This window comes from Neofelis nebulosa, chromosome 7, assembly GCF_028018385.1.
Source record: "Neofelis nebulosa isolate mNeoNeb1 chromosome 7, mNeoNeb1.pri, whole genome shotgun sequence".
Classification (NCBI taxonomy): Eukaryota; Metazoa; Chordata; class Mammalia; order Carnivora; family Felidae; genus Neofelis; species Neofelis nebulosa.
In genome coordinates, this window is record NC_080788.1 from 99272427 (window position 1) to 99285378 (window position 12952).

Consider the following 12952-nt stretch of genomic DNA (forward strand, 5'->3'; position numbering starts at 1 on the left):
TTTTTTATTTAAGTAATCTCTACATGCAACATGGGGCTCAGACTCATGACCCTGAGAGCAAGAGTCACATGTTCTTCCAACTGAGCCAGCCAGGTGCCATCCTTTCTTTCGTTAGCATTAGATCTCCTAAATTTTAGTTGGATACACATATACATAATGTGTTTGTCAAAGAGGTAGGACATGTACTGGTCAATGGTACTTGAGTAGAGGTGATATGTGCCACTTCTGGGTTGTACTCTTAGAATGGATATATGCCCTTCTTTCCTTTCTTCTCCTCTATTTGGCTGGAATGAAGATGCAAATGCCCAAGCAACCATCTTGGATTATACCATGGAAGTCCAAGCTTAGGTTTCTTGATATTTCAGAGCCATCATTAATATGAACCCTGGAGGGTTTATGCTAAGATTATGTCATGAGAAAGAAATGAATATGTCTTAAGCCACTGTAATTTTCTGCAGCAGCCACATCTGTATCCTAACATGTCAATGATAAAGTTGAGCTGCTGAATTAATCCCCACAGAACCAACTTACCTTAAAAAATTACGACACTAAATGTCCTTTTGGTTTAAGCTCTTTTGAGTTACAGCCAAAAGCATTCTAACTGATATAAGTATGTTTCCAAGATTGCTAGCTGTAGAGGGAAGGAGTTGTAGCATCCACTATTGAGAAACTCCTGATTGAGAGAGCCCTTTTCTTTCTTAAGGAGGTTACATTTTATTTTATTATTTTTTTTATTGAAGTATAATTAACACACACTGTTATATTAGTTTCAGGTGTACAATGTAATAATTGGACACTTTCATGCATTTCTCAGTGCTCAACAAGATAAGGGTGCCCTTGATCCCCTTTATTTATTTCATTCATCCCCCTCTCACCTCCCCTCTGGCAACCACCAGTTGTTCTCTGTATTTGAGTCTGTTTTTTTTTTTTTTAAATCTTTTTTGTTCATTTGCTTTTTCTTAAATTCCACATCTGAGTGGAGTCATATGGTATTTGTCTTTCTCTGTCTGGCTTATTTCACTTAGCATTATACCCTCTAAGTCCATCCATGTTGTTGCAAATGGCAAGGTTGAGAGAGCCCTTTTCTTATGATTGGGGGAAATGAGCATGGTGAAGGAACAACTAGGAAAAAAATCATTGAGGATATAGGAGGGAGGGAATAGTATACAGAGTAACATCCCAGAGGGGTCAGGATGAGAAGGGTTCTAGAGTACTAATGTACAAATATCTTTTCTTCCTTTTTCCCAATTTAAAATAAACTTGACCTTGACTTTTTAAAAGCAGCCAAATGATGTGTAATGCCATACCATATAATTCACCAATTTAAATTGTATAATTCAGTGATTTTTAATATATCCACAAAGTTGTACAGAACTGATTTAAAACATTTTAAAATATTTTTAATATAATTTGTCAAATTGGCTTCTATATAACACCCAGTGCTCATCCCAACAAGTGCCCTCCTCCATGCCCATCACCCACTTTCCCCTCTCCACCACCCCCCTTAAACCCTCAGTTTGTTCTCTGTGTTTAAGAGTATCTTATGGTTTGCCTCCCTCCCTCTCTGTTTGTAACTTTTTTCCCCTTCCCTCCCACATGGTCTTCTGTTAAGTTTTGCATTTTAAAATATTTTAATTGCCCCAAAAAGAAATCTTGTACTCAAATGCAGTCACTCTCTGCTTTCTCCTCTTCCTCTTATGTGTATCTTTGTGTGTCTGTGTGACTGTGGACTCTATTGTACTCTTTTTAATGAGATTTACCTGAAAGTAATTATCAGGCTGGAGTGTGATCTGAGAATTAAGATATACAAAAAAAGCAGACCACACTTCTTTTTTTTTTTAATTTTTTTTTTGACGTTTTTATTTATTTTTGAGACAGAGAGAGACAGAGCATGAGCAGGGGAGGGGCAGAGAGAGAGGGACACACAGTTTCCGAAGCAGGCTCCAGGCTCTGAGCTGTCAGCACAGAGCCCGACGCGGGGCTCGAACCCACAAGCTGTGAGATCATGACCTGAGCTGAAGTCGGACGCCCAACCGACTGAGCCACCCAGGTGCCCCGGAACACACTTCTTTTTAATCCATGAATTTGGTTTGTAGATACAGGCGTGAGATAATTCCTGTCTTCCTATGTTGTTTCATTAGTGTTTGGGAAATGCAGCTCTATTGAACACAGTCCCCTTCATTTATTATTTTTTTAAGTTTGTTTGTTTTGAGGTGGGGGGAGGGCACGAGAGAATCCCAAGCAGTCAGCACAGCCTGAATTGTGGCTCGATCTCACTAACTGTGAGATCATGACTTGAGCCAAAATCAAGAGCTGGATGCTTAATCGACAGAGCCACCCAGATCCCCCTGACATCCCTTTTAAAACTATAATGTAAACTTGGTTTACAGTGTTCCTAGCTCTGAGGTCACTAGAGCCATTAACCGAAATACAGAATGCATAAGATATGGCAGTGGTGGGTGAGATAGTTTGGTTTTTGACATGTTGATTTTGAAATGTTAGTAGGAAAACAAAATGAAGATGACCTTGGGCAGCTATAAATTTGGTTCTCGTAAGACAATTTTTCTCTCTTTAAGAGAGCATAAAACTAGAAGCACAGATTTGGAAATTATCAGGATGAAGGTCCTGTCTGAAGCCATTGTAGCAAATTACATTGAGTGAACATAGAGTGAAGAGTTGCTTATGGTGAAGAGACCAAAGATGTGATAATTAAGAGGCTAGCAATAATCTCATAGGCAGAACGCATCTGTAGAGCAATAATCTCATAGGCAGAACGCATCTGTAGAGTGTGGGCAACAACCAAATGCAGAAGAAAACTGTAAGGAATGGGTTAATGGTATCTTGAGGGTCAAGTACCATAAAGGACTGCTTCTAGAATACTGAAAGCTGAGTTTGTAGGCAGAGAGGAAGAAATCAGTGTCTTTGCCTTTTGCTTTGTATTCAAAATTGTCTGCAACCTTTGTGGATGCCAAGGCTCACCCAGACTATGTAATACGATTTTACCTAAAATATTTGCCAGTGTAACTCCAGAGGTTTTCTCTGCAAATCTAGTGGGCATTTTTGCCCACTAGACATTGAGTTAGTTACAGATTATGATGAATTTCCAGCTTTCATTTATCTCAATCTTGATCTAAATTTTTCTATCCTAATTTTAAAAGTCAGGCCTGTTCAGTATACAGGTAAAAAAATGCATGATATCCTCTTTACCAACATGACCTTGCTTTTAAAATGGGGGAAAAATGGTGCCTGGTAGATAAGTGCAGATTATTTTGACTTCTTTGGCTATATAAATGTTGTCTGCATATTGGTACTAATTTGTAACTGTTATAGGAAACGGGTATTTGAACATCCAGAATAATGCAGTATATTAGTAATTCTGTGACTGGCTAATGCTGTTAAATTCTTTGAGAGTGTGTGTGAGGGGGGTACTGTTTGTGTGTGTGTGTGTGTGTTCTCCGTGAAAGATGTTGCAGTACATCGTCTGTCCCTGTCTTCGTGCTCCGGGGGTGGGCTGAGGTAGGGAGGGTGTGACGCTGGTATTTGTGTGAACTCGGGCTTGTGATGCTGAGCTCGGTTCACCCGCTTTCTCCTCCCTTCTCCTCCCAGCTCCTTCCCACCAGCGCCACAGCAACATCCTCAGAGTCTGAGCGAACTGCGCCCAGCGCGGGCACAGAGCCTCCCACCGCCAGCAACCTGCGGCCCGGGAGAAGAGCCAGCACAGTGACAGCGCCTCACCGCCACCAGTCCCCGGACCACCATGGCCAAGAACCGCAGGGACAGGAACAGTTGGGGTGAGTAACATATGGTGACTTCTGCAGCCTGCGCGGGGACTGGCCCTCTGGTTTCTGCTTCTGGGGACGAGAGGGCCAAGGGCTGGGAGACGGGCCACAACCGAGCTGCTCCCTGTAGGGCCGGAGAGACCATGGCCGAGTGGTACCCATGTAAGCAGAATCGCGCTGTGGGGCGAGGGCTGCAGCTTTCCGCAGGCCGGAGCCCCCTGTCTCTCCCCCACCCCCAGTCCTCCTCCTCGCAGCATTTGGACAGCACCCGCATGTCGCCTCCCTGGGACTCGTCGGTTCCGCTTTAGCGATCCTTTGGCAGAAAAGCGATGAAAGTAGGCAGGGGCTGTTACCCGGCCGAGAGGGGCGAGGGGGTGAGGATCCCTAAGCCCCGGCCCCTTCCTCGGGAGCTTTGAGCCCTTCCGCCTAGCAGGGCGCGGGCTCCCGAGCGGGCGGCATGCTGGAACAATGAGGCAGAGCGCGCCTAGCCCGGCGGGAGCGTTGCAGACCTGAGCAACCCAGAGGAAGGGGCGCCCGCCTGGGAGTCCCCCACCGCTGCAGTACTTGTTTTAATTTGGGGCTCGGAGGGGAATTGGGGAAGAAGGGAAGCAAAGTTGTGGTTTCCAGCCTCTGCTCCACCCCAATCTGGCACCCCATTCAGGCCAGCCCTAAGTGTGGCATTGTTCTTTGATTTTACCTTTTGGAGATATTGGGCTCATGATTCAGCACCAGGCCGAGGGGAGGGGGAAGGAGAGGCTAGGCCCAGTGGGTTCACGCCGCGAGTGGGTGGGCGGCGCTCACGCAGGCGGGGAAGAGAGAACGCAGTGATGCAGGAGAAATCGCGGCCCCGCCCCGCTCTGCTGCTCCAGACTTGGTTCAGGACGGAGAGTGTGGGCAGATTGGGCGTCTTTTTCTGCCCTCGGCTCGGGTTTTCTTCCAGTCACAGTGCTAACCTCACTACCATCTTAGGAACCAAAGCCTTTCAGGGCATTTTGTTTTCTGACCCAGAGCAGATCTCAGGCCACTGTTCCTCGGTGGGTAGAGAAATATTTTGTTCATTAGCTTTGTTATTTGGAAAGTTTACACACATCCTCTAGGAGTTTGGAGCTCCTGGATCTCTTCTGTGTCTCAGTGAGAACTCTTCTATAACTGTCCATCGGACCAGGAGGTATAAATTTAAATTTTGGGGGGGCTTACTTTTATCAAAAGACCGTATTTCTCCTTGCCTGGTTGTTCACAGGGCCAACTTAACTCCCAGTAGGCAACGTTTGTGGTAGGTGTGGGGAGCTAGGGCAGGGAGGTCTGGCTCTAGTTGTATGAATTTAAGAGAAAGCAGTTGCATTTTCTGAGATTACCAAACCTCAGTAAGTGTGAGTATTGTAATAACACTGTTTTCTTTGCTTCTTAGGAGATTATGAGTAAGCGTTTTCACTGTCCCCCTAACTTTTCCTTGGCCTAGAGTAGGAATTTCTTTTTTCTTTTCTTTTTTTAAAAGTTTATTTATTTTGAGAGAGAGAAAGAGTGGGGGGGGGCAGAGAAAGGGGGAGTGAGAGAGAATCCCAAGCAGGCTCTGAGCTGCCAGTGCAGAGACCCATGTGGGGCTCGAACTCACTGTGATATTATGACCTGAGCCTAAATCAACAGTGGGTCCCTCGACTGAGCCACCCAGGTGCCCCTAGACTAGGAATTTCTTGAACACTCATGGTTCAGGCGTGGATGTTCAAGTCAGTTTTGATCTTGATCTCTGTGCATTGTTGACTCAACCATGTTAAGAGACAGGCATGTGAAATTTTATTCTGAGCATTAAAGTTCTTCTTAGTGAAGCTTTGGATCATTACTCTTCAGTATTTTCTTTGGTTTCAGATTTCTTATATGGTGGAGGTTTTTTCCTCTTGGAAATGTGTTTCTCAAATGGGATTTGCATAAAAATCACATTGGGAAATTGTTAGAAATGCATATTTCTACATCTTCTAGCAAGAGTTTTTCTCTTTTTTAATTATTATTTTTTATTTTTTTTTAAGTTTTAATTTTAAGTCTCGTTAACAGTGTTATATTAGTTTCAGGTGTACAATATAATGATTCAACACTTGTATACATCACCCAGTGCTCATTACAACAAGTGCACTCCTTCATCCCCATCACCTGTTTAACCCATGCCCCCCACCCACCTCCCTCTGATAACCATCAGTCTGTTCTCTATAGTTAAGAGTCTGTTTCTTGGTTTGCCTCTCTTTTTTCCCTTTCCTCATTTGTTTTGTTTCTTAAATTCCACATATGAATGAAATCATATGGTATTTGTTTTTCTCTGATTGACTTATTTCTCTTAGCATTATACTATTTCCATCCATGTCATTGCAAATTAGCCAGAGTTTTTCAATCAATAGCTGATATGAAGTCTAGGAATCTGCCTTTTAATTAGCATTTCAGGTGATTGACAAGCACTGGATAATTTATATTTGATGGGAACATGTCCCGGACAGTTTACCCAGAAGTCATCAAGAGACTCTCAACTCAAGTGATGAATTAGGAAAAGAAATACTACAGTATTATACTAAAGTGTGGTCACTGGAAATTTTCACAGAAAATAAATATTGGAATTGTGCAGTCTTGATCCTCTATGGAAATGCTTTAGTACTCAGATTTTTCTTTGCTATGAAGTATATATGACGTGGGGTGCCTGGATGGCTAGTTGGTTAAGCATCGACTCTTGGTTTTGGCTCAGGTCATGATCTCACAGTTTGTGAATTTGAGCTCCACATCCAGCTTCACATTGACAGCATGGAGCCTGCTTGGAGTTCTCTCTTCGCCTCCTCCCCCCCGCCCCCACCAACTTGTGTGCGCATGCTGTCTGTCTCTGTCTCTCTCTTTCAAAATAAATAATAAATAAACTTCAAGAAATAAAGTATGTGTGATGTAAATGACTTAGAAAAATGTAGTAACATGGAGTAAGAAATAGAGGTTTTTTGGCGAAGATGTTAGCCATGTCTGTCCTGATTTCATTTTATTACCAGCACCTAGTGTAATACCTAACACTGAGTAGGCATTTAAAAATAACATTAATAGCTAATGTCACTGAGCTAATATCATATGAGGTAGGTACTGTAATCCTCATTTTACATATTAAAGGTAAGTGATGAAGCCAGGATTCCAACTCTGGCGGTTTGACTTCAAATTCTTTTTATCTTCACCAGCATGCTATACTGCCTCTTAGGAGTTGAAAATATCTGCTGCATTGTATAGAACTACAGTGTTTAGGCACAGTCACCTGCATCATTATTTTTTAAAATTTTAGTTAGCATGCAGTGCAATATTGGTTTCAGTAATAGCATTCAGTGATTCATCACTTAACAGCACCCAGTGCTCATCACAGGTGCCCTCCTTAATGCCCATACCTGCGTTATTGCCTTTGCTCTTTAGCCTCTGAGTAGACATAATCCCTCTTTTGCAAATAAACTGAGTCTCAGATAAGTTAAATGATTTGGCAAAAATCATATATTTAGTAAGTTAGAGGAAATTAGAACCTCGGGTTGCCTTCTAATTGATTTTCTATAGCATAATGCTGTGGGATGTTTTATAAGATAATGGGGCATGGTGTGAGGGTAGAGAGAAAACAGGCTCAGGTGATAGCTTTTAAAACTCAGCTTTTAAAAACTCAGATGATAGCTTTATTATTTTTCTTAAGACAATGAACTGACCTTATCATCTGGCTAAATATATTTCAGACAAGTTAGAAAGCACTAGGTCAAGGCCAAAGGTAGACTCCCCCGAATTGGAAAATAGTTATTTCCAAGAAAAGGGCAAGAGAGAATTTGCAAAATTTGTACAGGATACCTAAAATTGAGAGAAGTACACTGTAGGACCATATCACAGCTAATCTTTTTATCCGAGTGATCAGTGACCTGTTAGGTTCTAATAGGACCATGGAAGTTACAAAGCAAAAAAAGTAGCTCTAGTAACCAAGAATTGGGGATGTTATTTGAGGATCAGATCCAGAGATACAACTGAGAAGCAGGTCTGTGAGTAGAACTGAGAATCCCAACACCTATACCTAAATCTACACCAAACCAGACGTTTCAATAAATGTAAGCATTTAAAAGTCCATTTTTCAGAGGTAGACATTATTCTCATTTTAATATGTAAGGAATCCGAGACTCAGCATGAGGAATGTGCCAGAGGTCCCATAATTTATAAATTATAGATCTAAGTTTAAGTTCAGGGTTGTTTGCTTCCCCAGTCCACTTGATGAAGGCCAGGAACTAAAATAGTATGCCAAAAAGGTGCCATGTCAAGCCGTTCTAGGCTTAAGCTGGTATAAGAAATCAATGCTGTATAAACTTAATCGCTTTGGACTAGAAAAGAAGGCGAAGAATGTATTAGTGTGGAAAATAAAAGATACAGATGGCTATCAGAGGCAGTAGCTCGGAAAGCAGTCTTTCAATGTTGAGCTTAGAATTTGACTACTACCAGAAGCAAAACAAAAGTGCATTCTTTAAAATTTGTTTTTGTTAATTACAGTTGCTTAAAACTTGGGAGCTCACATGGGAATTTGGTTTTTCTACCGTGTAACAGAAACTGTCAGTACACTGATGCTTTAGAAAAATAATATTTGCAGTAAGTATAGGGAACCTCTGTTGAAAAAGCATTAGGTTTCTGTTTTTGTTTTTTGAGGCAAGATTATAAATGATCTTGAGTATAGTTACTTCCTTTTCTTTCTTTTCCAGTTGGTTGTATTCTATTTTTCTTAAAATGAGACTATTTGTGCCTTTTTACTCGCCTCATTCTGTATGTATCTATTCCTTCTGAAACAAAATAAAATTTCTAGTGAGTCATACATGTACTTCCCCTACAGACTCTCCCATCTCATTTTGCTAATTTGCCTTCCTGACATCTTTTCTCAAATACATTTTCCCAAAGATATGTATTTTTTATACTTTGTATCTGCTTACACCTTGTCTTGATGACTCCTGGGTTATATCTTTCCTCTGTTTCAAACTCTGTAGTCTTTACTATCTTTAGTCTAGTCACTAGACTAAACTAGTGACTAGACTCTAAATGGAACCTGTGATCATCAGGAAAATGATCTACTGTGAGAAAATTTTGGTCATAAAAAAAAGGTGGGGTGTTTTTAAATTTAGAGGCTTTTCCTCTTTTACATAAAATTTTATGAAAAATATCTGTACAAAAGAATATGTAAAACATAGATGTTTTTTATAAACATAAATTTACTAATTTTCTCAATTTTTTTGTAGTGTAACTTTTTAAAAGTTTATTTATTTATTTTGAGAGAGAGAGCACATGTACATGTGCACCTGTGTGAGAATGAGGGGGTGGGGGGAGAGAGAGAGAGAGAGAGAGAGAGAGAGAGAGAGAGAATGAGAGAATCCCAAGCAGGCTCCATGCTATCAGTGTGGAGTCCAGTGTTGGGGTTGATCTAATGAACTGTGAGATCATGACCGGAGCAGAAACCAAGAGTCGGATGCTTAACTGACTGAGCCATCTACATGCTCCTGTAGTGTAACATTTTAATTCCCTTATCATTTATGTTTTGTGTATAGCATACACTATGGCTTGAATATTGGTATCCCCCCAAAATTCATGTCAAATGTGATAGTACAGGAAGTGGGGGCATTGGAAGATGCTTAGGTCATGAGAGTGAAATGTTCTGAATAAGATGAATGGGATGAACAGCCCTCTCTTTAAAAAAGCCCCACAGGGTTCCCTAGCCCCTCCCACCGTGCCAGGATTCAATGCGGACTCTTCGACTTGGAAGAAGGTCCTCACCTGACCATGCTGGCACCCTAATCTTGGTCCTCTAGCCTCCGGAACTAAGAACTAAATTTCGTTATCAACTACCCAGTCTGTGGTGTTTTGTTATAGCAGCCTGAACTAAGACATTCTAGAACTATTTTCTTTGTGGTTACCATGAGGATTACATTTAATATCCTAAAGTTACTATACTCTAATTTGAAATTATATCAGTTAAATTTCAATAACCTATAAAAACTCTGCTCCTTTTTAGCTCTATATGCACCCCTTTTAGTTACTGACATCACACAATTACATCTTTATACATCATGTGTACAAAACATAAACTAATCGTTATTTTTAAAAATGCATTAGTCTCCAAAGAAGACATACAGATGGCCAACAATCACATGGAAAGATGCTCAACATCATTAATCATTAGGAAATGCAAATCAAAACCACAATGAGATGTAACCTTACACTTGTCAGAATGGCTAGAATAAAGAAGACAAGAGATAACAAGTGTTGGCCAAAATGTGCAGAAAAAGGAATCCTCACAGTTGGTGGGAATGTAAAATGGTGCAGCCACTGTAGAATACAGTATGGAGGTTCCTCAAAAAATTAAAAATAGAAATAGAACATGATCCAGTAATTCCACTACTGGGTATTTACCCAAAGAAAATGAAAACTTAATTCAAAATATGCATATTCTGTATGTATATTTCAAACACACACACACACACACACACACGCACACAGAAATATTATTATCCGTAAGAAAGATGTGCTCTTGCCATTTGTGACAATATGAGTGGACCTAGAAGGTATTATGCTAAATGAAATAAGTCAGACTGAAAAACATATATCATATGGTTTCACTTTTATGTGGAATCCAAAAAAAACAAAACAAAAAGCTGAAACAGAGTCATAACTACAGAGAACAAACTGATGCTTGCCAGATAAAAGGGCGGTGTGGGGAGAATGAGCAAAATGGGTGAAGGGGAGTAGGAGATACAGGTTTCCAGTTATGGAATAAATAAGCCATGGGGATAAAGGTACAGCACAGGGAATATAGTCAATGGTATTGTAATAGGGTTATATAGTGACTGATGGAAGCTACACTTGTGAACATAGCATAATGTATAAACTTGTGGAATCACTGTATTGTACACCTGAAACTATTGTAACATTGTGTATCAACTATACTTCAATTAAAAAATGTATTAGTGCCTTAAATTATGTAGAAAACAAAATGTGAAATTATAAACAAAAGTCATAATACTAATTTTTAGGTTAGTAATTGTATTTTTTTAATATATTGGTACCTTAGATCATGTAGAAAACAAAGAAACAACATTACAGAATGTTGTTTTAATAATACTAGCTTTTATAATTGCCCAAGTATTTACCTTTACTGAGAATTTTATTTCTTCAGATGGTTTTGGGTTACTGTCCAGTGTGCTTTCATTTCAACCCATGGGAGTCCCTTTCACATTTCTTGCAGGGCAAGTCTGGTGGTAACAAATTTTCTCAGCTTTTGTTTATTTGAGATGTCTTAATTTCTCTCTCACTTTTGAAGGACATTTTTGCCAAACATAGGATTCTTGGTTGACAGATTTTTTGAAAAGCACTTTGAATATATCAGCCCAGTGTATTCTGGCCTCCAAAGTTTCTCATGAGTAATCTGCTGCCAATCTTATTGAGGATTCCTTGTACGTAATATCAGTTCTCTCTCGCTGCTTTCAGAATTCTATCTTTGTCTTTGTCTTTCAGCAATTTGGTTATAATATGTCTCAGTGTGGGTCTCCTGCTTGGAGTTAGTTGAGCCTTTAAATGTTTATATTCATGTCCTTTAGCAATTTGGGGAAGTTTAGGGCATTGTTTCTTCAAAAAAGTCTCTGTACCTCTTTCCTCTCCTTTTCGTACTCTTACAATGTGTATGTTGGTCTGCTTGATGGTGTCCTGTGTTTCCCTTAGGCTCTGTTCATTTTTCTTCAATCCTTTTTCCGTCTTTTCTGCAACCCTGATAATTTCAATTTCCCTGTCTCCAGCGGCTCATCATTTCCTTTGTGTGCTCAAATATCCCTATGAATTGTTCTTTTGAGTTCTTCAGTTCAGTTATTGTACTTTTCAGCTCTAGAATTTCTTTTTGGCTTCTTTTATGTCTATTTCTTTATTGATATTTCCATTTCTGTTCAGTGTTTTCTTGACTTTCTGCATTTTCATTTAGTTTTTTTGAGCATCTTTAAGACAGTCATTTTAATAAGATGTTTGTTTAGTAGGTTCACCATCTGGTCTTTCTCTGGGACGGTTTCTGTTTACTTTTTTTTTTCTTTTGAATGGGTCATATCTTCCTGTTTCTTTGTATGCCTTGTGATTTGTAAGACTGGACATTTGAATCCAATAATGTGATAAGAAATAAGAAAGTTACTTTCAACTTGGTTAGTTCCCTATCTACTCCCAGAATCCTCCCCTGCCCCACCAGATTGCTGTAGGGGCCTAGTGTGCCTGGGAGCTAAATTGTTGACATTTCTTTTCTCCTATGCATCAGTTTTGCACAACTGGCCTTTTTCTTTCAAAACTGCAGCATTCCCACAGATGTGTGCATGTGAATAAAAATGCTAAAAACAAAACAAACAAAAACAAGCACTCTGCCCATCTCCTCAGTACCACCTGGAAAAAACATTTACATTCTTTTCAATAAATAGCAAGCACTATGAAAAAAAAAAATAGGAAAGTCAGATTCTCTTCCTTCCCCAGGGTTTCCTGTGTTTGGGATTTGTTTGTTTGTTTTCATCATTATAGGATGAAATATATGTCTTCATGCTGACAGTCAGCCTGAGGTATAAAGTTAAGACATTCTCAGGTCTTTTTTGAGCCTCTGCCATTCTGTGGGCATGTGTGGTGAGTTTTTTATTTTCCCTGTATATGCAGTTACCTTTGAATATCCTAATCTTTAATGTCTGACTCCCAAAAGAGGAAAAAGTGAAAACTGAAGAAGGGAAAAAAGGGACTGGCCCTTGGGGCATCTGGGTGGCTCAGTTGGTTGAGCATCTGACTCTTGTTTTGGCTCAGGTCTTGATCCCAGGGTCACGGGATTGAGCCCCATGCCAGGCTCTCCACTAAGCATGGAGCCTGCTTAAGATTCTCTCTCTCTGTCTCTCTCTCTGTCTTTCCCTCTCCCTCTCTCCCGCTCCCCCTTTCCCCCTTCCCACCCCCCCACCCCACCCTCACCCCCACCCCCACCAAAAAGATACTGGCCCATTAAATCTCCTGGAAGTCACTTCACCGAGAAGGAAGTGGCAGTCAGCAATGGGGGAGAATACAGCTCTGTGTCTGTACCTTTGTGATAAGCAGCAGCAATCAGCAATTGCAACACAAATCCCCAAATTTTGGAGGACAGGGTCCTTACTGACTACCCTGACTTC

At 40.5% G+C, this 12952-nt stretch overlaps 1 protein-coding gene across 3 annotated transcripts in view; it reads left to right on the top strand.

The window, feature by feature from the left end:
• The first annotated feature begins 3606 nt into the window (after nt 1-3606).
• The window catches only part of ATL1 (atlastin GTPase 1), a 73043-nt gene continuing 63697 nt past the window's right edge, over nt 3607-12952 (top strand). For all 3 annotated transcript variants that reach the window (XM_058739018.1, XM_058739019.1, XM_058739021.1), the window contains exon 1: nt 3607-3791. In XM_058739018.1, coding sequence (XP_058595001.1) covers nt 3758-3791 — 34 coding nt within the window. In that variant the 5' untranslated portion in view covers nt 3607-3757. The remainder of the gene's footprint in view (nt 3792-12952) is intronic.